Below are 23,627 nucleotides of genomic sequence, written 5' to 3'. Positions count from 1 at the left end.
GGAAATCATACAAAGCTGAGAACAGAACACAATCGCAGAGTTTCTGTGGAGGGGCACCAACTAAAGAGATGGCACATCCCTTCTACAAAATTTAGATAAGTGTGTCACACCAGGGAAGAAGGTTCTGCTGAGAACCTTGTGAAACAGCCTGTGGGAACAAGTAGTCAGAATGATGACATATGTTGGGGTCTTGCTTTGGAGCCTACAGCCATCGAGGAGTACTGCAAGGTAAGAGAGGTAAGCCACTACCCTTGTGGGGTCCTGATCCACCCTGAGGCACCATGGATGGGTTCAACAGCAGATGGGATGATGTATGATCCTGAGGGCAGCCTGAGTGTGGCCTGTTGGAAATAAAATGCCTAAATGTGTGTAGCTTTGTGGACTATTATGCTCAGAAAAGGTTTACTCTCTGTGGCGATCTCATCCTCATTACTGGCAGGTCGGGGGTCAAATGTTGATTTCTCCATGTGAGTGGTGTGACTTTGTTGTTTACACCACAGATGACATGTTTATTCAGCGAGTTCCCCGTGACATGGAGTCATACATACACTATTGTAATGTTTTCATTGCTGTTTAAATGTAAAGACTTACTGTGGAGGAAATTCAATGTAAATCTGCAGTAAAATTAAATATTTCTGCATTTTCTTGTTTGTGATATTTTGTTTGCTAGATGAATAATCATTTTAAATGGCTTCTGTTTAGTTTCAAAAGATAAGATTTAAATTAAGTGAATTAAAGAAGACTAAACAACAACCGATGACTTATTTTATTGACCACAGAAGTATTTGAAACCATAAACTTTCAATTTCTTTTTTATTACAAAACCATTTTAAACACAAAGAAACTTAAGATTTCATACAAAGACACATTTAATGAGATAGTATCTCATTATTATGACTTAGCTAAGTCATAATTATGAGATATTAAGTCATAATTATGAGATACTAAGTCATAATAATGAGATAGTATCTCATAATAATGAGAATTAAAAAGAGGAGGGGAATAAACTTGAAAATCATTTTATTCATTAAAATGTGAAAAATTAGTCAGTACAGAGGTACATTTGTTAGTGATCATTTGTGCATTTTACATAAACATGTAAGTTTGGATTCATTCAGTTCTCTCTAAGAACAAGAAAACATTTACAGGTTTGATGTCCATTTCCCTCATAGAACAAAACCTTGGATTTAGTTTTGCCACTACTTAAAAAGTGCCCGACTACACACAGTTAAAGTAACACTAAATAGTAGGGCTGCACAATATATCGAAAAATTATCGTCATCGCGATAACAAGACGTGCGATAGGCCCATCGCAAAGCACGTCAAAAACGGCGATAAATGTTTGGTTCAACATTTCCATCTGTGTCATACATCGACTTCTTGTAAACCAGCTCTGTTTTTTATGCGGAAGTATTATTTGACCAATCAAATGTAGCCCTTCTGATATGCGGCCAATCAGATGGGTCCGTTCACGTAATACACCCGCCCCCTACGTAGACCCTTAGGATGGAAAGTTAGCGGCACCGTTACCTTTTTCGTCATGCTGGCTCAGAGCAATGAACGCACTTTGTGCTGAGGTTTCTGGAATCAGCGCTGCTTTCAAACATGAACGTGACTCCGCTCGGTGTCGTTAATCATTTTTACCGGGCTGACTTTGACACGTGCCGGCGAACCAACCAACCCACCTTCATGTCGCTAGTGTTCCACCGGGTGGTGACGTTAGCCCCAGGCTCCGGTTAGCTTCCAGCTAAAAGGCTACAGCACTTTTCTCCCAGTCCCACCCTGCTAAAGAGGGCCTGGAAAAGTTCCCCCACACATCAAAGTGATTTTTCATTCATGAGCTTTTATAACCTTGTTAATCAGGATAGTTGATTTGCTGCTGCACATAAACTGTCAGTCAGAAGCTCTGCTAGCCGGTTATCTTAGAGGAGCTATTTCAATTTGTTAGCTTGTTATCAGAATCATAGTTGCAGTTTCATCAACCGAGCTGCTTTTTAAGTTCTAGGCAAACTTGTTCAATTTGGGGTTAAAAACAAACATTTTCACATAATTTCCATGTATTTTTTTGCCAGTTCCTCTTCTGAAAGGTAGACAATTGTTTTTCTCTTTCCCTCAGAAAATCTTAATATTCTCCTAGTTTGGCCTAGCACAGTTCACTTCCCAATAGCAGCAACAGCCTTATATCATAACCACATAAGTGGAGAAAATGTTCAGTAGCAATGAGAGAATTTGCTGTTGCATTTAAGTGATGTTAACTATTATTTAACATTTAAACTTATTTTCAGATTTTTTTATTTATTATAAAAACCCTGGTAAGGGATGTTTTTCTGTATTTGGAGCATCAGAAAAAGTTTTATGGTGGAGGTGATGTTTTAAAGTCACTGAGAAACTGCTTGCATGCAGTTTGTTGTTTTGCTGCTAATACAGTAGCAGGTGCAGCTGCTAATGCAGTAGCAGGTGCAGCTGCATGTTTTTGCAATAAAAATGTTATGTTGTAATGGAATTCATGCATTAGTTTTTGTTTGCTTTGAACCCAGAGCAGACGTCACACGCCAGACGACATCAACACTGCATACTTTAGTATTTGTTCATTTATCGTGAGTAATATCGATATCGCAATATTAAGCACAGTTATCGAATATCTCAGGTTTTCCTAATATTGTGCAGCCCTACTAAATAGATTTTTAAACTTTAAGCTAGAACTTTAACATTGGTCTCATTTGACAGCCCTCTGCTGGCCAGATCCTGCACTTAGTTTTGTGGAGCAGGTAGGTGTCCTAGGGGGCGCTCTTTACCTGCTTTACAGCTGTTAGCTATTTTCTGTGCTGGTAACTAATAAAAGGCTAGCAATTAACTTTTTCAGTTTGCTAACCGTCCCTAAAAAATAACCACAAGAAAAAAAAGTTTTCTTTATTGTTGGCATCACGGAGCAGCCATTTTTGGAACAGGGATGTCTAAACTTTTCAAGATGAGGGCCAAAATCATTAAGTTCAAACTTTTCACGGGCCACAAAAATGTAAAAAAAAAAAAAATTTTTTTTTCTGCTCAAAAAAGGCCTAAAATCGATATAGTAGTAAACATTTGAACTTAAAATATATGAATTTATCTTAACAGCCTCCGGCAGAGACTAAATTCCACAATTCTAAAAACGCTAGTGAGGTCCATGCAAAACCACTCAGAGGGCCGCAAATGAACCACAGGCCACACTTCGGACACACCCGTCTTAGGAGGTGAAGCAAAACCAGTGTGAACATCCACGCGACCTACACTTGTTTGAAGGAGCTAAAGGAGGCTAAAAGAATCACAGGCTGATGGTGAAAGCCAGCTGGCTTTCTTGCTTCTGGACTTGTAAATAATAATATTATTTGTTCAATAGTGTGGATCTTTCAACTTAGTGGCTTATTTAGTATCAGCTGGCTCATGTTTGTGTTAGCCCATTATTAGCACTAGCTACAGCAGGCTGCTTCAGTTGTAATTTAACTTTTAACCAGTAGGGCGGAGGAGCAGGAAACGGTTTAGTGCTACTTTAAAGCTTAAATCAGATGACGTTAGTGCTTAACCCTCCCACTCTCTTAATAGTTGTGACCCCGCGAGGAAAGTTGACCATTGAGTAGGGTTGATTGTTAATCCATTGGGTCCATGTGGCAGGGGTGAGGAGTGAGCACCGCCTCACCCCTGCCACATGGACCTCAAGGCATAAACTATCAATCCTGCTCAATGGTCAACTTTCCTCGTGGGGTCACCCATAAAGACAGTGGGAAGGTTAAAACAGCAATTCTGCTCAGTAAATCTATATGGAAACCATTGTAAAGCCTGACATTTTGTGCAAAGATCCCCAAACTGATCAGGAATCAGAGGATCACCAAGGCATGCATGGGCTTGGACAGTCCCGGATGTAAGACTCCAGTTTGCCCTCTGACACTTGCATCAGAGCCGTGTATGTGGTCAGCTGAAACGACAGTTTAAAAGTATTTAAATGTTTCACCAGATCCAACCAGAGTTGATTAGAATAGTAAAAGCAAACAAGAATAGGCTAACCTTGTTCAACACGGGTTTAGTCGAGAGCACGTCGTACAGCGTATTCACAGAGATTCTCTGGGGAAAAAAGGCAACAGATCAAAGGTAAAGAACCAGATTTTTTTTGTTAGACTTCAAAGCTAAAATGTCCTTTGGAGAGAAATTCAGTCCATGGGTACTTACTGCCTGTGTGGTCTGGTTCATACACTTCATGGCAGGAGTCCTCCGGTCATCCAGGAAAAACGGATCCTTCCAGTGGTCGTAGTTTGTCTCCAGGACGTACCAACGACCCAGTTTCACATCAATCCTGAGTGCAAGGAGTTAGTAAAAAAAAAAAAAACTTAGAGCGTGACCGCTAGCCACACTCAAACACGTTTCCCAACTTAAATCAGGTGATCTGAAACCATCGACGTCACAAGCAGCTTGTTATGTAAGTTTCACAAGAAAAACGAGTCAGAGACTCATGACTCACTTCTCCATTACTTTTCTTTTTCGTTGTGGTTTAGCAGGAACAACTTACAGGTAGTCTCAAAAGTATAAAACTATTCTGAATTAAATTCAGTGTGAACAAAACCCTTCGGTACTCACTCCAACACATCGATGCTGTGCTGCCTGGAGCGGGTGATGATGCAACCCTGCCCCCTCTGGTTTCCTCCGAGGATGAAGTAAGCTGGAGCGAGCATCTTCGTCTCGGCCAGTTGCCTTTTGGCTTCCTCATAGCTATCGAGGAACAATATAAAACTCATTTAGCTTCATGAAGAAATATTCAGCTACAACTTTCAAATTAAGTTTAATTCTTGTGTTTTCAATTAATCTCTATTTTAGTACATCTAGTACATTCAAATGCTTGTAATTGCTGTCAGAATTCAATGCTTTAACATCCTATTTAATGCCGTAACGTTAGCTCTACATGTGCATTACAAACGTTAAACACGGGTACCTGTTCGCATTCTCCAAGACAGATCGAGTGAGAAAGCTCATCCACATCCCGTCTCTCTGTCCCATGATCCACTCCAGGATTCCTGTGTGTGAACACGTTAACATCGTGGCATTTCACATTCCGTTTGTGAAAACTGTTCCAAACTCACCGATGTGTCCTCCATTATGAGGGAAGCGCCCGTTCATGGTCAGGGTGAAGGTGTGCTGGCAGAGAGAACAAGCAGATGCTTTTAAATCCTTCTGAGAGAAATAACTCCATGTTTTATTCGGACTGAGTCTCCAGTTAGGATATTAAATCACTCACAGGCTTGATACCAGTCAGCATGCCAACGTAGCCAGCAAAGTTAGTGGACTTAAAAACCGTCTGGCTGTTCTTTCTGAAGTCTAGGTTGACCACTAGAGGCTTTAGCTTCTCACTGATGATCCACGACTTGTCTTTCACATCCCAGCTGCAAAAAGGACCAGATCTAACACACACCAGAGCCAAGACTCGGCTTAAATATACAAGAGTGTGGAAACTTTTGCGTTCTTACCCCATAAACAGCCCAAAATCTAGATTTCTGCCATGAAGGAGGTTACCTGTTGAATCCCCAAAAGATTTAAGAATTTGTGATATTATTCAGTTTCTTGAATAAACTTCAGCTTTCAGACTCACCGTTCTTATCTTCTGCTACAACAGAGGTGCACAAAATGGATACCTCATAGAAGATGTTAAACAACACCACTTCACCTAAATTATTACAATAAAAATGAGCAGAGGTTAGTATGGTGACGAGGTTGGGGTTAGGTTGGGGTGAAGGTGGCACAGGAGTTAAGTGCTTGCCCCGTAATCGGAAGGTTGCAGGTTCGAGCTTCGCTTAGTCTGTCGCTGTTGTTGAGGTTCTGCCCTCATGAGAAAATTACTACGCAGTATTTGCGCCAAAAAAAACTGTCATCTGCGCCCTGAAGCAGACAATAAAAATCAGCGCCAGCAGGGACTTCATCTCCCATGATCCTCTGCAGCTGGCAGCAGCTTAATGATGTCATCAAGCGACGCCAACCCCAGCTGCTACAGACCGCCCGCTGGAGGGGTCTATGGCTGTGTCAGAATCCAGGGGTAGGATGCTTGTGAGTGCGCATTTTGAGGTCGATGACGTCAAAGCGCAGCGACGAGTACTGTCCGAATTCCAAGAATCCTCATTCTCGCGTCCTCAAACGCGTCCTCGCTCCACCCACATTTCGAGGATGGGTCTGATGGATCCTCACAGGAGCAAGGGTATGCCAGCATGCTTTGCGCGCCGGCCGCTGGACTCGACACTCGCAACAACGACGGACGGAGCGGGACAGCAGTGCAGCTTAAAATGTAAGTTAGTTTAAAAAATAGCGGTCAAAAAAATAAAATACGTGTTTGGGCACTTTTGGTTTGTTTTTTATATAAGATCTAATACCGCAAATTGCTTTTTTTTCATGTAATTTAAGGCTAAAACATGCCCCACCGAAAACCAGCTTGAGTGTTTAATAGGAAAAAACCCACCGTAAACTAGCTTGATCCCAGCAGGCTTTTTAAAAGAAAATAGCGGTAGAAAACTAAGCTGAAAGCGATTCTGTTTATAGACATTTTTCGTCTGTATAAGTACATTTTAAGCAGAAATCAGCGAGAACGAGCTTGTATGGTGGTCCCGTCATAATTCCCGTGTGTGTGTGTTTATTTAGCGAATAAAGCTTCTCATCATTTGTTTTAAGGTTAACACCCCACCGTAAACTTGCTTGAAAGTCACCGTAAAAGAGCTTGCATCTTATGTAATCATGTAACGAACGCCAAAAATAACGAAAACTAAGTTTAATGTTTATTTAAGTTAATTTTTAAGAAACCACATTACTGATTTAATGTTTTTAATTTCATTTTAGGCGGAAAAAAACACAGAACTCAATTTTCATCTCCCATGTTGATAAATTAAAATATTGTTTATTGCATGTTTTATCAACTATGATTTATAATCTGACTTTGTTCTTCTATTCCTCTCTATTCTCATCCAGAACCAGTACCTTTAAGGAGCATCTGTAATTTCATTATGCCCACAGTGTTCTCTGTTGTTAAATGACAATAAAGCCTTGTAATTCCAATTCCCTTTGTCTGTAGGACTGCAAGTATCCAGGGTCAGGAGAGGGAGTCAGCGGAAAGCCCACTGCTGAAACCTGGCCCTGGTTTGTCCCCATGGACGAGGTGTTGGGACAGAGGCCTTCCACTATGCCTCCTGTCCTTATTGCTTCCATTCCCGAGGACACTCCAGGGCCAAGTGCAGCAGTGGGTGAGACAGAGGACAGGGAGAGTGGTGGAAGGAAGCCGGACTCCTCATCAGGGAGAAAAAGGAGAAGGGCTGATGAGCTCCTTGACCTGATCAGGGAGGACATGAGACAACAGAGGGAAGCGGAGGAGAGGAGAGAAAGAAGGATGGACAGATTTTTAGCATTGATGGAAAGGATGGCAGAGAAATTGTTTTTTTTTTCTTTTAGTTTCTTCTGGTTCAGGTTCTATATATGTGTTTGAATGTTTTTGTTATTTGTTTAAATGTAATAAAATTTCTATTAATTGATAACTCTTTTTTGATCATTAACAGTTTTATTATTCAGTTTTAACAAGTAACAACATAGTGAATAAATTGTAAGGGAACACTAAGGAATAAAAGTAAAGATAAAAGTAAAATATATACAGTAAACTTGGAAAGCAGGGAGTCTTTGGTGGTGTTGCTAAATCTACTAAACATGGATCAAGGTGGATGGAGTGCAGGAACCGAGATCCGTGGCTGAACGTTTCGGGTTGGCAAGTGGAACATCAGACAGAGTGGTCTGCAGAGGGTGCTTCTGGATGCGTCATCTCACTGACCACTGCATCGTCCATCAAAAGGGTTTGCTGGGCTGGCTCAATCGACGGCTGTCACGTCACTAACATTCAGATATATGCAAAAAAGGAGATCATGAGTATAATACTTGTAACTCTAGCAGATAACAGGACTAAATGATTTTTAAACTTTAAATACAAAGGCCGGTGACGTTTATTGAGCCGTCGCAGCTCCTCAAAAAGCACAAATAAAATGAAATATTGCTGTGGATCCATTTTCAACGTCGCTACTAGCTTGTTAGCCTGTTTGCCGCCGTCACGGTAGCTAGGCAACTTGACCTGGGGGCGGGAATAAAAACGAGGCTAGTACTGCCGAATTCAGAGCCGCTGACTTCCGGTTTTAGCGGTCTTGCAAGGACCCGGCCCTGCTAGACCGGCGAGGACCCGTACTTACAAGCATCCTACCTCTGGATTCGGACACAGCCATAGGCTGTGAATTAGGATTCTTGGAATTCGGACAGTACTCGTCGCTGCGCTTTGACGTCATCGACCTCAAAATGCGCTCTTACAAGCATCCTACCTCTGGATTCGGACACAGCCTGTAAGACGAAGCACAGAGCGGAAATCGCTGTCTTTTGTCCAGGATTTTCATCTGGTTTGGAGAGACGCTGACTTTGCTTCTACCAAGGCACGAGGTCTGACTGCTGGAAGCAACGAAAACGCCATCTGGTCCGTTTGAACACAGAGGGACGCTTCGGGTTTGCTCAGAAAAGATTTTCTTTTTTTTCCTCTCCCTTTCTCTACCGATTTCTCTTATAGTCCAGAACAAGCGGTCGACCATGTGACCGCTTTAAATTAAGAGACGGTTTCTCTCTTTTCCGTACCAAAACACCATCGGACATCTCAAACTAAGGTCCTTTTTCTATTGTTAATATCTGAGTTTGTTCATGCTGTGGCCAGGCTGACAGACTGTTTTAGATATTCAATTTGCCTTTGATTGATCTGTTGTTTTGTTTTTCTTGAACTTTGTGAAGCGATTTGAAGTGTTTTTGATTGAGTTACTGTGAAAGCTTGCCACATCACTGTTGGACGTTTGCTTAGACTCACTGACTGTGCGTGTTGGGAAGACAAGCTGAACTACACACACACACACACACACACACACACACACACACACACACACACACACACAGAGAGAGAGAGAGAGAGAGATGATCCTCTGGTCAGCAGAACAAAGGATCAGCCATTTTGTTTTCAAAACTCCCTCCATTTTGGTAACCAACCTATCACTACCTCATTACTTCATGTTACCCCACCTATCGGATTAGATTATCACGTCACATTATCATTTCATTGTTTCATTGCTTGTTGTTTGTTGATAAAATCGGTTGGTTGATATTGATTGGCTAAACGCTTTGGGAGGAGCTGAAGTGGTCATATTAGTTAATAAATGTTATTGCCAATTAAGTTTTGTCTCAAGTAAATTTGTCTGTGCTGGATGAAACAGGACTGCTGCTCGTTAAACAAATTTTACGAACTTTAGACAGATTGATAGAGGTTTGGATCCATTTTTCCCAGATAAAGGGGGTGGTGCCCCGAGGATATCCACTGATATCCTAATTACGTAATAAATCAGTAAATATTTCCATATTTACGAATTTTATTGATGAATCCAAAAAGTAAGTAAAGCTTACAAATTATTTGTTGGCTAATACCCGCAACACTGTCGTTGTGTCCTTGGGCAAGGCACTTAACCCAAGTTGCCTGCTGGTGGTGGTCGGAGGGACCGGTGGCGCCAGTGCTCGGCAGCCTTGCCTCTGTCAGTGGGCCCCAGGGCAGCTGTGGCTACATTGTAGCTCATCCCCACCAGTGTGTGAATGTGTGTGTGAATGGGTGAATGACTGATTGTGTTGTAAAGCGCCTTGAGGGGTTCCAGGACTCTAGAAGGTGCTATATCAAATACAGGCCATGGTGAGTGAACAGCTGATTTTTAATTATAAGTAAATGTTTCCTTACCAAGAGGAACCCCTGAAACCTCAGCTATTCCTTTGATCTCCTCACCAAACGGACTTGGTAGTGTGTTCGCCATCAAAGGCTGTAAATAATGAGAGCACAGCCATGAAACCTTTGATATACAGCTTTCATTCAGAGGTGGAGGTCACTCACCAGTGTAATATCAACCAGCTCTATCAGCTTCCCGCTGGGCACAAAAGCATTTGCCAGATTTCGGACGGCTTGAATCAAGCTGATCAGCTGGAACATAAGGAACTCGTGAGTAACTCCAGACCTACCAGCTCTAACTACTGGTCCTCTGCATCATTCTTACATCTTGTTTTTTCTCAGTGATCACAGCCGTCCATCTCTTGCTGGGCGGCAAGTCGAGGTCCACCGTGTACCAGCTGACGGGTCCTCTGAACCTGTTGTGGAAAGAGCGACGTTTGCTGCTGTGGACACATTCACAGCTTCTATCACTTCATCTTAAACTGAACGTGTTTTGATGCAGAAATAATTCCTAAGTTATTCATGCCAGTAGAAATTAATTAGTGTTGAAAATGATGAAAATGCTCAGTTTTATTACATCACCTTAATGCAGTTGCTGACAGGCTATCAAAACTAAGGTATTAGTTGTAGAATCCAAGAAAAATAGGAAAATAATCCACAATTATCCTTTACAGACCGGCTTTTCAAGGGAAACAAACTAAAACATTTTTAAAGCAAAAGTGTTTTGATGAACTAAAAGGCATGATGTAAATTAACCAACGTGAGAAACAGCTAAAAGCAAATGTCTTTAAAATATATAATGGCACATGGCAGGCCATTAGAAAAAAAATGTATGTACAGTGGGGCAAAAAAGTATTTAGTCAGCCACCGATTGTGCAAGTTCTCCCACTTAAAATGATGACAGAGGTCAGTAATTTTCATCATAGGTACACTTCAACTGTGAGAGACAGAATGTGGGAAAAAAAACATGAATTCACATGGCAGGATTTTTAAAGAATTTATTTGTAAATCAGGGTGGAAAATAAGTATTTGGTCAGTTCAAACAAGGAAAATCTCTGGCTCTCACAGACCTGTAATGTCTTCTTTAAGAAGCTTTTCTGTCCTCCACTCATTACCTGTATTAATGGCACCTGTTTTAACTCATTATCTGTATAAAAGACACCTGTCCACAGCCTCAAACAGTCAGACTCCAAACTCCACTATGGCCAAGACCAAAGAGCTTTCGAAGGACACCAGGAAAAGAATTGTAGACCTGCACCAGACTGGGAAGAGTGAATCTACAATAGGCAAGCAGCTTGGTGTGAAAAAATCAACTGTGGGAGCAATTATCAGAAAATGGAAGACATACAAGACCACTGATAATCTCCCTCGATCTGGGGCTCCACGCAAGATCTCATCTCGTGGGGTCAAAATGAACATGAGAACGGTGAGAGAGAATCCCAGAACCGCACGGGGGGACCTGGTGAATGACCTGCAGAGAGCTGTGACCACAGTAACAAAGGTTACCATCAGTAACACACTACCACGACAGGGAATCAAATCCTGAAGTGCCAGACGTGTTCCGCTGCCGAAGCCAGTGCATGTCCAGGCCCGTCTGAAGTTTGCCAGAGAGCACATGGATGATACAGCAGAGGATTGGGAGAATGTCATGTGGTCAGATGAAACCAAAGTAGAACTTTTTGGTATAAACTCAACTCGTCGTGTTTGGAGGAAGAAGAATACTGAGTTGCATCCCAAGAACACCATACCTACTGTGAAGCATGGGGGTGGGAACATCATGCTTTGGGGCTGTTTTTCTGCTAAGGGGACAGGACGACTGATCCGTGTTAAGGACAGAATGAATGAGGCCATGTATCGTGAGATTCTGAGCCAAAACCTCCTTCCATCAGTGAGAGCTTTGAAGATGAAACGTGGCTGGGTCTTCCAACACGACAATGATCCCAAACACACCGCCCGGGCAACAAAGGAGTGGCTCCGTAAGAAGCAGTTGAAAGTCCTGGAGTGGCCTAGCCAGTCTCCAGACCTCAACCCCATAGAACACATATGTCAGAGTCAGGGCCAGATGCGGCCCGCGGAGCATTTTTATGTGGCCCGCGAGATAAATATCAAAAATATATTAAAACTGGCCCGCTGGCCGATTTTACCGCAAAGACTTCAACTCCCATGATGCTTTGCGGCGCCAGAGCGGAGCCGACGATCCCCCTCCTTTGTGTTTTTTCAGCGCCTGCTGCCGGTGTCAGCAGCTCCGCTGTCTCGGACAAACTACACTCCTCTCACTCAGCGCCGAGTTCACTCAGCTATTTTCTGACATTGAAGCCCAGAAACGGAGATTCTAGCCGCTCAGTAATGTGTTCACGACTGAAAGAGAAAGTTTTCCAACTAACGTCCAGACAGAGCCGATATAACTCCAGCGAGCAGCGACACGCTCAAACCAGCATGACTCTGTGGTTCTGTTTCCTCCCCGACACACAACAACGTGGTCAAGCTGCTCAGACATATTCATCAGCACAAACCTATGTGAGCACCTGTTGTCATCTAATGTTGTCATTATTATGATGAAGATGAACAAAACAACAGGAGTCTCCTCCTCAGCTCAGATCAACCCCATGATGCAGGTATCTGGCTGGAACAGGTGAGCATCACAGTAAATCAGTGGATCAAACTGAGTTTAAATATGTTGGTTTTATGCTCTTTTTCTGCTCCAAAACATGAAAGTTAACAGGTGAGATGTTGCATTTTCATTTAAGATAAAATGATATTTTTATTTTGTTGTTGGCCCGTGAGAAAAGATTTAACCTACAGTAAACAGGAAGTGGAAAGGTTGCAGATAGATGAATAGAATAGAAAATCCCTTTATTGTTCCTCAGTGGGGAAAGCTAGACGTCACAGCAGCGATGACACTTATTACAGGAGAAAAAAAGGAGAATAAAAAATAAGAAAAACGAATAAACAAGAAAACATAAATCCTGAATATATTTTAAAAATGCTGATTATACCACAAGTAATGAATACCACTGATGCCTTTTATTTAAAACTGACTTGCTCGTGTGTTATTTGGTTATTCCACATTCAATGTTCATGCAGAAATAAGTTTGTTTCCAAATTTAAAGGTTCAAAATGCATATATGTTGATAAAGAAAATGTGCAAATTTGCCGTCACTTTTTCAAAAATATTAAGTTTGGCCCTCGACTCCGTCCCAGAGTTTCATTTCGGCCCCGTGTGAGTTTGAGTTTGACACCCCTGCCATAGAAAGTCTGTGGAGGGAGTTGAAAGTCTGTGTTGCTCGGCAACAGCCCCAAAACATCACTGCTCTCAAGAAGATCTGCATGGAGGAATGGGCCAAAATACCAGCTACTGTGTGTGCAAACCTGGTAAAGACCTATAGTAATCGTTTGACCTCTGTTATTACCAACAAAGGTTATGTTACAAAGTATTGAGTTGAATTTTTGTTATTGACCAAATACTTATTTTCCACCCTGATTTACAAATAAATTCTTTAAAAATCCTGCCATGTGAATTCATGGATTTTTTTTCGCATTCTGTCTCTCACAGTTGAAGTGTACCTATGATGTAAATTACTGACCTCTGTCATCATTTTAATCAGAATCAGAATAGGTTTATTGCCATTGTCAGTGAACAAACAATTCACAAACTAGGAACTTGCTTTGGTACTACTGTGCTACATATAACATGAATAATAAGATTACAAATAGAATAAAATAGAATAAAACTAGAATAAAACTTTCAGATATAAAAAATGGCAGGTAATGGTAACATGGCCAATAACGTGACGTTGTGTCAAGTATAGAAGACCAGCATGGTTGTGTGTTTATAATCTATTCACAAGTCTAACGGCAGATGGAAAGAAGCTGTTCTTATGGCGGGAGGTTCTGGTCCGGATGGACCGTAACCTCCTGCCTGAGGGAAGCGGCTCAAAAAGTCTATGACCCGGGTGAGAAGAGTCGGCTGCTATCCGACCTGCACGCCCCCGAGTTCTGGAGACATACAGGTCCTGGAGAGATGGAAGGCTGCAGCCAATCACCTTCTCAGCAGAGCGCACAATGCGCTGCAGTCTATGTTTGTCCCTCACTGTGGCTCCAGCGTACCACACAGCGATGGAGGAGGTGAGGATGGACTCAATGATGGCCGTGTAAAACTGCACCATCATCTGGGCCGGCAGCTTGGCCTTTTTCAACTGCCGCAGAAAGTACATCCTCTGCTGGGCCTTTTTGATCAGGGAGCAGATGGATGGCTCCCACCTAAGGTCATGTGTGATGGTGGTTCCGAGGAAGCGGAAGGAGTCCACAGTGGTGACGGGGGTGTCCGTCAGGACGAGGGGGAGAGATGGGGCTGTGACTTTCCTGAAGTCCACAATCATCTCCACTGTCTTCTGAGCATTGAGCTCCAGGTTGTTGCTGCTGCACCAGTACACCAGCCGTTCCACCTCCCTCCTGTAGGCGGACTCATCACCGTCAGAGATGAGCCCGATGAGGGTGGTGTCGTCCGCAAACTTGATCAGTTTAACTGAGTCATGGCTCGAGGTGCAGCAGTTTAAGTGGGAGAACTTGCACAATCGGTGGCTGACTAAATACTTTTTTGCCCCACTGTATGTGAATACAATGAGAACATAAGTAATTTAACATTCTGCGGCTTTGCAAGTTCTCCCACTTAGAAATCATGGAGGGGTCTGAAATAAACAACTTAGGCAAGGCCGGATTAACCATACGGGCAACTGGGCAATTGCCCAGGGCCCACGAACTCTAAAGGGCCCAGGGCACGAGCAAAATACTGTCTCTATAATTTCCCGCTTTATGAGGTCTATGGTGGTCCGTTTTCCCCGGACATGTCCACTTTTCACTCTCTGTCCGGGCGTCTGGACTGGGGGTTCTTGTATTGATGAAAATGTCCGGCTTTTCATCCAGAAGCAGGGATCGAATTATGGGGGAGCTGCATATCCTACACATCCAGGGGAGCCGGAAAAAAGTTTTCTACCTATATTATATCATTTTTGGACTCTTTTGAGCAGAGAGCGGCACAGCGTATTGTTGCGCAGCGATCCAGGCTGCTGCTTCCAGCGCACGGTCCATTCTCAAAGTGGCGCAACCAAAAAACTATAATTAGCACACGATTGTTCATGTCTGCACATGTTCTCTATTTTCTGTCTTATTTGTGCCTGAAGCTCTCTGCTACTGCGGAGCTCATCACCTGTGCTGTGGTGATGTCACCTCACGCAGCATCGAAAACGCGCTCTGCGCTTTGCGGTCAGGAGATCCCTTTGATCTGCTCAAAAGTAACTGCTGAGGTGAAAAAGTAAGAATCCAGGCAACAGATTTTCTGGAGAATTAAGAGGACACGCAGGAAGATGAGAGACACAAGACAGGAAAAATAAAAAACAGAAAACAAAACAAAGTGTTGAAAAGTAAAATGTATGTAGATTTATCTCCACTACACGTTTTTACCTGTATAAAACAATAAGTTATACGCATGTCATATTTATACATCTGATACAATTCAGATCACCTTCAAAACTCAGTCACACACCCAGGGCCGTTTCAAGACATTTTGGGGGCCAAGGCAAAATGACCCCACCCACCCCCACCCACGCCATAACTGGGCTCCCCAGAAGCCTCTGTGTAATTCACACCCTCTCCAGTAGTGTTAGTTATACAGTGTTTGTAAAAGCCCCTCAGATATTACTGACATGTTCTAATATTATCAGATGAAAAACTAAATTATCAGACATGCTGTCTCATCTGCTTCTTTTCTAAACTTGCAAAAAGTAACAAAACCATTTGAAAGCCACTATTTGTGGATTCTCTGAAAGTTTCCATGGAGTGTGTGACAACTTATTTTTTCATTGATCCTATCATCTAATCTCACAGCTGAAACAAGCATCCTTAATAATCTGTGCACAGGAAGCTTACCGATGCTGTAGTAAAACTAAAGGTATAATAATTTATTATTAATAAAATCTTGTTGCAGCACTAAAGCAGAAAAATTAGATTTTGCATTAAATATGCAAAATATTTACATATGAATTGTTTTAGAGCCCTTTTATTGGCAGAATCTGATATTAATTTAGTTCTTACAAAAAATGGGTCCCAACATGGTTTGTGTGGCGTTGCCATAGTGTGATGTCAGAGGCACAGATCCCATGTCCTCTTGTTTGGAAATGGAAATATGGTCACCCTACATTAAACAAACTGTCCACCCGGGATTTTGCGCTGCACAGAGACGCTTCGCTGCCTATGACTGAACGTCAGTTGAGAGTCAGTCTCATGCAGACTGACCAATGAAGAGAGGGCCTCAAGTTAAGACCCTCTCCTCATTGGTCAGTCCACACGAGGTGGGTCAAAGGTTACCCTGGGCGGGTTACGTGTTGTCAGGCATTCAAGTATTGAGTATATTTACTACATATTACAGTAAAATATTCTGTATGTGACCACATTATGGTGATCCTCGGGTCGTGATGATGGGGCCCTTGAATATTGTTGCCCAGGGTACAACAAAGTGTTAATCTGGCCCTGAACTTAGGTGCATTCCCACTGTGAGAGGCAGCATTAAAATTTCTATTTCAGAAAATCACATTGTATGGTTTTCAAGAATGTATTGGTATTGCACTGCTGCACAGAAGTATTTGAACACCTGGCAATCAGCAAGAATTCTGGCTCTCAAAAACTTATTAAAAAGTCCACATCTACTCCAATAATTTAAATTATTAGCACCTGTCCACCTCACAGTCATACTCCCAACTACTATAAGACCAAAAAGCTGTCAAAAGACACCAGACACAACACTGTGAACCTCCACAAGGCTGGAAAGGGCTATGAGGCAATTGCCAATCAGCTTGGTGCAAATAAATCAACTGTTGGAGCGATTGTTAGAAAATGGAATAGGCTTGAGACGACTGTCCGTCTCCCTCGGACATGGGCTCAGCGCAAGATCTGACCTGGTGGGCATCACTGATGATAAGAAGGGTGAGGAATCAGCCCAGAACTACATGGGGGGAGCTGGTCATTGACATGTAGAGAGCTGGGACCACAGTTTCAAAGGTAGGTCAGTAGAACTCTGTACTGTCATTGTTTAAAATCATGCATTTCACGGAAGGCTCCCCTCGATGATCCAGAGGAGGTATGGGAGAGAGTCATGTGGTCAGAAGAGACCAAAATAGAACTTTTTTTTAAACTCCTCTTGCCGTGAATGGAGGAAAAAGAAGGATGAGTTGCATCCCAACAACACCATCCCTACTGGGAAGCATGGGGGTGGAAGCTTAAAGAGCGGGTCAATTGAGCCTCGGAGTCCTTCTCCACCCACGTATCAATTTTAAAAAATGCAACATTAGTAGGCGTTGCCTGGAGGACTGAGAGGGCGGAGCCGCGGCAGTGACGAAGACGATGGCTAACTAGACGAAGCTAGCTCCCTTCACTCTGAGCAGTTATTAGAAGTGGAGGACGTTTCTCCCCCTCCTTACACAGACACTCGAGAAGAAAGGGACCAAGTCTATTTGGAGGAGACAAGCGGACCTGAGTCTTATTGTTTTGAGCTTGTGAGTTGCCTGAAACTCCCAGAACCGACCCAACAGAATCACCTCTGAAAGGTAAGTAGCCGTTAGCCATACCATTGGATTAGCTGCAGGGTTTGTCTCCACGGCCCTAAAAAGCTAGTATTCAGCATGTTTTAGAGGTTTATCTGCTTCAGCACACCTGGTTTTAATCAGCAACAAATAGCTGAGCTGCTTAACAGTTAATCTAACCTGTTAAAGCAGGAAAACCACTGAAACGTGCTGGATAGCAGCTCTCCGGTAGCTCTGGGCTCAAGTTACAGTCTGCTGCATATAAAGTTATGAAAATACCCCATGAGAAAATTATTCTGTAATGTGTTCAGCCCACTAAAACTGCCCTGATTTCTTTATTTATTTACTGATAACAGCTGCTCTCTTGGTTCTAGGTCCTCTGGTGTCTGCAGCTGGTCTCTGGTGTCTGCAGCTGGTCTCCTCTGCTGGTGTCATCAGGATCAGGAACTTTCAGAAGAACGTGCCTTTCAATGACTCTTTCCCCCTTATTTGTTATATTAATTAAATAAATCTCAATTTATATATTTCCTATTTTTGTTCATGTCCATAAATACTTAAACATGCTTGAAATTAGAACGAGCTTTTAACAGTGAGGTGCTAGCTTAATTAATCACAATAGAGCTAGTTAAACATGCAACAAAAATGTGATATTCAATGTAATTTATAAATATCCATTAAAATATCAAAACGAATCTAAATGAGATATTTGGCAGCACAAAAAACTTGTCAAACACAATATTTATTATAATTGTAGGCAGACAGGAGACAGAGCTGATGGAGGTTCTCAGTCATCGAAGGATGGCTGAAGGCTTTCCAGGAACAGGAGATGTGGTGTGGTCTCTTCTCTCTCTATTCAGCAGGATGAGCTGATAGGTTACAGGTGTGTGAGGACATCCTCATGCTGTCATAACCAGATGACAGGGGTTATCAGGTGATCAGCCAGGCTAATGAGATGCAGAAAGAAAACAAATTCAGGACAGTGTACAATATGTGGTGTTGCTCACCTTATGTGCTCTTATAGAATATTAATGTGTGCATGCCTCATGGTGTAGAGTCTATATTTTGCTGAGTGTCCTGCAATAATGCATGTTATTAGTTAATTTACTTTTGATAGCAAAAACAAAATATTTAATGTAAAAGTTATTTTCCAGGAGAATCAGCTCACACGTCACCACCAAGTGTCACAGGGGCAGAATCAGTAGCCTCCTTCATGATGTAATCACATACTTATTTAATTGTTAATATCTTAAAAATTCTGAAATGTTTTAATTTTTTTTTTAACCTTGAACAGTTCACTGAGCTTGCACTGTCACTGAGGTGGAAGCTGGAATCAACAGCAGACACCTCACATCTTGGTCTTTTCAGGGGGTCTGGACGCTCTGGGACCTTCTGGAAGATGAATTTTCATCATGGTCCCTGTGGGTCACCAGACACACTGCGGCTGTGAGCTCTAAACTGGATGGCTATGTAAAAACAAAGAAGCAGCACATTTATAAATGTTTAAAAGAGCATAAAATCACGTGTAAAAATAATCTGTAAAACAAATTAAAACTAGAAGGTGATAATAAAATGTTTACATAGAAGATTATTAAAAATAATTCACCTTTGCTACAGGGAAGGTTTCACATCAGCCTGGACAAGTACATTCATGCAGCTAAATCAGTCTGACAGCCAGTGTCTTGGGTAGATTTAGCCTGAAAAAAAAAATAGAAGCACATTGTTGTTGGAGTTTATAAAGTCAGATAATATATAAAAGAATCTCCTATATAGGCGCTTTATAACATTCCTAGTGTGTGATCGTTGTTATAACGTAAAAGTCCATCACATATGATGTGGAGAGCCTGAAATGCGACCTCCTGAACAGAATTCCTTACAGAACCTGTTCACAAGCTGGATTTCACGCTGTAATGCTGTCTGTCAACTAGTGCAGCGTTAGTTAGAGACACTGTTGCAGAATTGCCGACTGACTAGCTAAAGGAAGTGAACCACGTCTCTCAGACTTTGCATTTAGGTAGGGAATTGTCTTTAGAAGATGTTAAAACATTTATTTAGCTGACTCACCTCAGACTGGAGCCCGCCGTGGTGGGGGAGCAGAGTCGGTGGGCTGCATCTAAATCGCGGAAGAGCCACGGTGGGCAGCCTCCCTCTTCAAACGGAGGCGCGCAGAATCGCGGGTAAAATGCCCACAGAGTCACCGCAAGCATACTACACTACACCTACTCACCAATACTAAGACGATATGGAACACTAAACCAGAAATACTTTCCCAATTACACTAACAGCCAAACACTAACTCAACTACAATATCCAACAGCCAAATCTAACACTAAATAAGTATTTATAACACTAAAAGATATGCTAAGACTAGGATATGCTAATGCTATATGCTAATGCTGAACTACCGCTGACCTCCTATGCTCGCTTGCAAATCCAACTCCCACTCGCCACAGGGCGTGGCCGAGACGCTCGTTGCTTTTATAACTTTGGCACGGAGCTGCTACGTAGTACTCTACTGGTTTACGTAGTACTTTACTCTTTAGCCATTGGCTAAAATTTATTCAAAATGACAAAAATTCTATGTTTTCAGCTGAAGGTGGCGCATTACTGTGGTTTTCAGACAGAATTTTTAATTTTTAAAGAAAATGCACCAAAATGCTAAAATAAAGAATGCACACATTTAAAACACTATTAGACACTCATTTATACAGTTCATCAGCAAAAAAAAGTTAATTTAGACGTTACTTGCTCTTTAATGCTTTGGGGGACAGGACGACTGCGCTGTATTAGGGAGAGGATGAATGGGGCCTTTTATTGTGAGATTTTGAGCAACACACTCCTTCCCTCAGTCAGAACATTGAAGATGAGTCGTAGCTGGGTCTTAAAACATGACAATGACCCAAAGCACACAGCCAGGATAACCAATGAGGAGCTTCGTAAGAAGCCTATCAAGGTTCTGGAGTGGCCTAGACCAAAATCCAATAGAAAATCCTTAGAGGGAGCTGAAACTCCACATTGCTCAGCGACAGCCCTGAAACCTGACAGATGTAAAGGAACTTTCGGCATCTTCACTTTTTTCACGTTTTTTAAAGGACCATCAGTTTACCTTTTATATCTCACCCTATCCTAAACACTTGGCTTTGTTTTATTTTGTACTAATTTCCTGTGTTTTCATTGATTGAAAACTTTATGCTGACTGTTTTTATCCTGCACTGAACCAGAAAGAAGAAAAGATTATTTGTATGATTTCCTTCTTAGGGAAACAAAGAAGTTGGTTTAACAACTTCACTGTCAGTTAAATGAATTATAAAAAGGAATAAGGGTATTTAAAAAGCAAATTGCAGGTTAAATCTTTTTTCTAATTCATATAAATTGCTGTCCAAAAAATACCATTTGGAATGCAGATTGTGGATATTTAGTTTTAAAATATATAACAGCAGAGTTTTCTAGTAAAAAGTGGCCTTTCTCAGCAAAGTTTCTAAAAAGGCTCTTTTTTCTAAATCTGAACCTCTGACGTAACCAAAGGGAGTTAGAAGCTAGGCGCTGCCTCAGCTCAGTGTGGAGAGTGGCTAGTTTTGGGGTCGAGGTCATGTTATCCAGTCAGAGTGTGTGTTTAATAGTGTTGGATTGTGTTCATGTTGATAAACTAGAGTGTGAAGGCTGTACCAACTCCAGCCTGTCTGGATATCGAGTCCCCGGGTTTCCAGATAAGAGAAACAACGCCTCCATCTCTGCGCCCAAGGACGTTTAGTGCAGCTGACAAGACGGAAACCACATCGGTCGGTACCGGGACAGGGAGGTCCGTGCTGGGCTCTGGAGACCCATGGCGGGGTTAAAAAAATTAAATGCGGATTTCTGGAGCTCAGATCACTGTCAGAACTAGGTCAGAACCAACCACCATGGAGCTGGTTTCTGGGTCGGAACCAGATCAGAACTGCCGCCTGGACCACCAGGAGAGGATGCACAGCCTTTAAATATACTAACTCAACTGGCTTGCTGGTACCTGGGTCAGATCAAGCTCACAGAAGCCCGCATGAGCGCCAGAACAGGATCACAGGCGTCTCTCTCCCTCCCTCTAAGTACCAAACTACAAACGGATATGAACGAGTATCAGACAAGCACCCTCTCTGCCAGTTTTTAAGAGCAGGTTGAAGACCCATTGTTACACCATGGCGTTCCACTAGCCTTCTTTTAGTCGTTCTTATCTTGTCTTTTAACTAATGTCTTTATTGCTTTAATCCATTTTGTTTTATCTTAGTCACTGCATGGTTGCTGTTGTTGTACTTTTCATATCTTTGTTGTGTGTACAGCACCTTGGTTCAACCCCCCCTCAGTCTTTGGCCGATTGTTTCTCCCTCTGGTTTGTCGCTGTTCTCTGGGGCGTGCAACAAACTCATAACTTTATGGTTTTGGTCCATCAGAAGTAGAATTATAAACATTTAAAGTTTCCTCTCTGTCAGAGTTAGAATCCATATTTTTCTCAGGATTAGACTCCCTCAACTGACGTCACTTGGTTTGGCAAAAGAAAAACCTCTCTCACAAAAATGACTCCTTAAGCCTAAATAATTCATGTATGTCTAAAAAAATTTCTCAAAACATTGGTTCATGGGAGTCTCTAACCTGCAATAGGCTCTTTAAAAAAGCATCAATAGGCTTTATCCCCAGCTTATGCTTTAAACAATAAGTATAAAATGTGAGTTGTTCTCAAACTTTTCAGCTTCTAAACCATAAAATAATGGCAACAGTGTTGTGACCCTGATTGTCATTAATAAAAATTATGCACTTACAATTATCAACAAGGACATAATGCCAACACAAGCACGGACAACAATTAATTAATCAATCACAATTATGGCAGAAATATGGTATTAAAACAACGATTTTTTTAAACTGAATTTAATTTCTGAATATCATATCTGCTGGTCTCAACCCCAACTTTGCGAGCCACTGATCTAGAGATGCAATTTAGTGGAACTACTATCCAAACCATCAATGTCTTTTTGTCATTATTAATGTGTTTTATTTATAAAGAACAAAAGAAAAAACTTCATATTATACAAATGCCGAAACCGAAGAGCAGTCAGTGTTCCGCTGAGATAATCTGAAAACAGATTACTCTGGATTTCTGTGATCAGTGATGGACAAGTTTAATTGATAAGAAAATGGGAATTGAACAAGTATTCAGCTGTTGCTACGAAAACATAGCAGCTGACAATAAAATGCGAATGAAAAATCCTTGATAAAGCAGACACAACCACCACAATACCCAAACAATAATCGCTAATTCCGCTGAAAATGAGATTTACAGGAGAAAGTGAATGCAGCGCTCGGCTCCAACAGTGACTCATTTAGCTCAACACAATATTTTAGACACTTACGTGGGGCCGTTTGGAGGGTACATGTCCGTCCGACAGTCTTCTGTGTACTGTAAAGAAATGGCAGCAAAGTTGTAAACATCCAGTCTGTAGAGTCAGCCTACAACTGTCTGAAAGTGGGACCGAGCAGAAATGGCGCTTACCGGTGGTAAAAACTGTGTTGATGCGACGGAGCAGAAAGCAGCTAAAACGAGAACCATACAGTACTCCATTATGAAAGGTACTGTCGGACCAAGCCACCACCAACCGCGGTCAAGCCAGCCGCACCTTATCCGCCGCGAAAATTTCATTGCGCGTTTACAACAGTCTGTACGGTACCGCATTTTGCAAGGGAACTGCCCAATACACACTCGTGACAGTCTGGTTGCATATTCAAAAATTCATAAAAAATCATCCTTCATAGCTGATGTACAATTTTCACCACATCCTTCCTCTGGGACACCTACTGTACATGTGTGCCACATTTCAGACAGATTTACATTCGCATGAACACATATATGCAGTGCTGTATTTTCTAATTAACACTCATTTGGCCTAAGGATGAGCTGCTTGGAGTCCAGGTTAAGGTCACACAACTCATCGTTCTGTTCTTTTTATGTTTCAGGACATTGATTCCAGAGAGGCTGAGGCAGACATTGCAGAAAAGACAATGGGCATCTACACAGTCCAAGCAGAGAGTCACGGTCCTGTTGGTCCAGGTGATGGACGCTTTGCTGATGTTGGTGTCGTGCTGGAAGGCGTTGAAGTTCTCTATAACTTTCAGAGTGTCAGCCATGCATGTGTGATGCTTTATGGACTGATTCATGCACTCAACTTGAGCTATCCAAAAAACCTGAAGCATACTTTCGAGGTGTACCAGAAAATCTTGATGGGCCTGGACTCAACCAAACTTTCACTAAAAGTGCA

At 42.1% G+C, this 23,627-nt stretch overlaps 1 protein-coding gene and 1 long non-coding RNA gene across 3 annotated transcripts; both read right to left on the bottom strand.

Annotated features, from left to right (window-relative positions):
* Positions 1–1,003: 1,003 nt before the first annotated feature.
* LOC129164282 (acid ceramidase-like) lies at positions 1,004–22,993 on the bottom strand. The gene is made up of 14 exons (XM_054743811.2): positions 22,865–22,993; positions 22,725–22,771; positions 10,101–10,191; positions 9,941–10,027; positions 9,791–9,869; positions 5,612–5,686; positions 5,490–5,535; positions 5,261–5,405; positions 5,106–5,160; positions 4,958–5,039; positions 4,606–4,737; positions 4,201–4,324; positions 4,039–4,095; positions 1,004–3,949 (listed from the first exon to the last, which is right to left on the bottom strand). The coding sequence occupies exons 1-14, from the start codon at positions 22,931–22,933 to the stop codon at positions 3,860–3,862; spliced, it is 1,179 nt and encodes a 392-aa protein (XP_054599786.2). The 5' UTR covers positions 22,934–22,993; the 3' UTR covers positions 1,004–3,859.
* Positions 17,145–19,953, bottom strand: LOC129164284 (uncharacterized). 2 transcript variants are annotated; one of them, XR_011520285.1, is made up of 4 exons: positions 19,411–19,953; positions 18,953–19,043; positions 18,632–18,812; positions 17,145–18,293 (listed from the first exon to the last, which is right to left on the bottom strand). It is a non-coding gene; the product is annotated as an uncharacterized lncRNA (long non-coding RNA). The 2 variants fall into 2 exon arrangements; XR_008563888.2 differs by lacking the exon at positions 19,411–19,953 and having other exon boundaries at positions 18,953–19,392.
* Positions 22,994–23,627: the final 634 nt, after the last annotated feature.

Source organism: Nothobranchius furzeri, chromosome 4 (genome assembly GCF_043380555.1).
Source record: "Nothobranchius furzeri strain GRZ-AD chromosome 4, NfurGRZ-RIMD1, whole genome shotgun sequence".
Classification (NCBI taxonomy): Eukaryota; Metazoa; Chordata; class Actinopteri; order Cyprinodontiformes; family Nothobranchiidae; genus Nothobranchius; species Nothobranchius furzeri.
The sequence above is the reverse complement of the archived record's forward strand: the minus strand, read 5'-3'. Positions and strand labels throughout refer to the sequence as shown.

Bases quoted from the DNA above. Each gene is read 5' to 3' on its own strand.
- LOC129164282 (XM_054743811.2), bottom strand. From the start codon at position 22,933: ATGGAGTACTGTATGGTTCTCGTTTTAGCTGCTTTCTGCTCCGTCGCA. The intron at 10,028-10,100 runs GTAAGAATGATG...CTTATGTTCCAG, and splicing joins TCACTGAGAAAAAACAAGAT to CTGATCAGCTTGATTCAAGC. The intron at 4,325-4,605 runs GTGAGTACCGAA...CCTTGCACTCAG, and splicing joins CACAGCATCGATGTGTTGGA to GATTGATGTGAAACTGGGTC.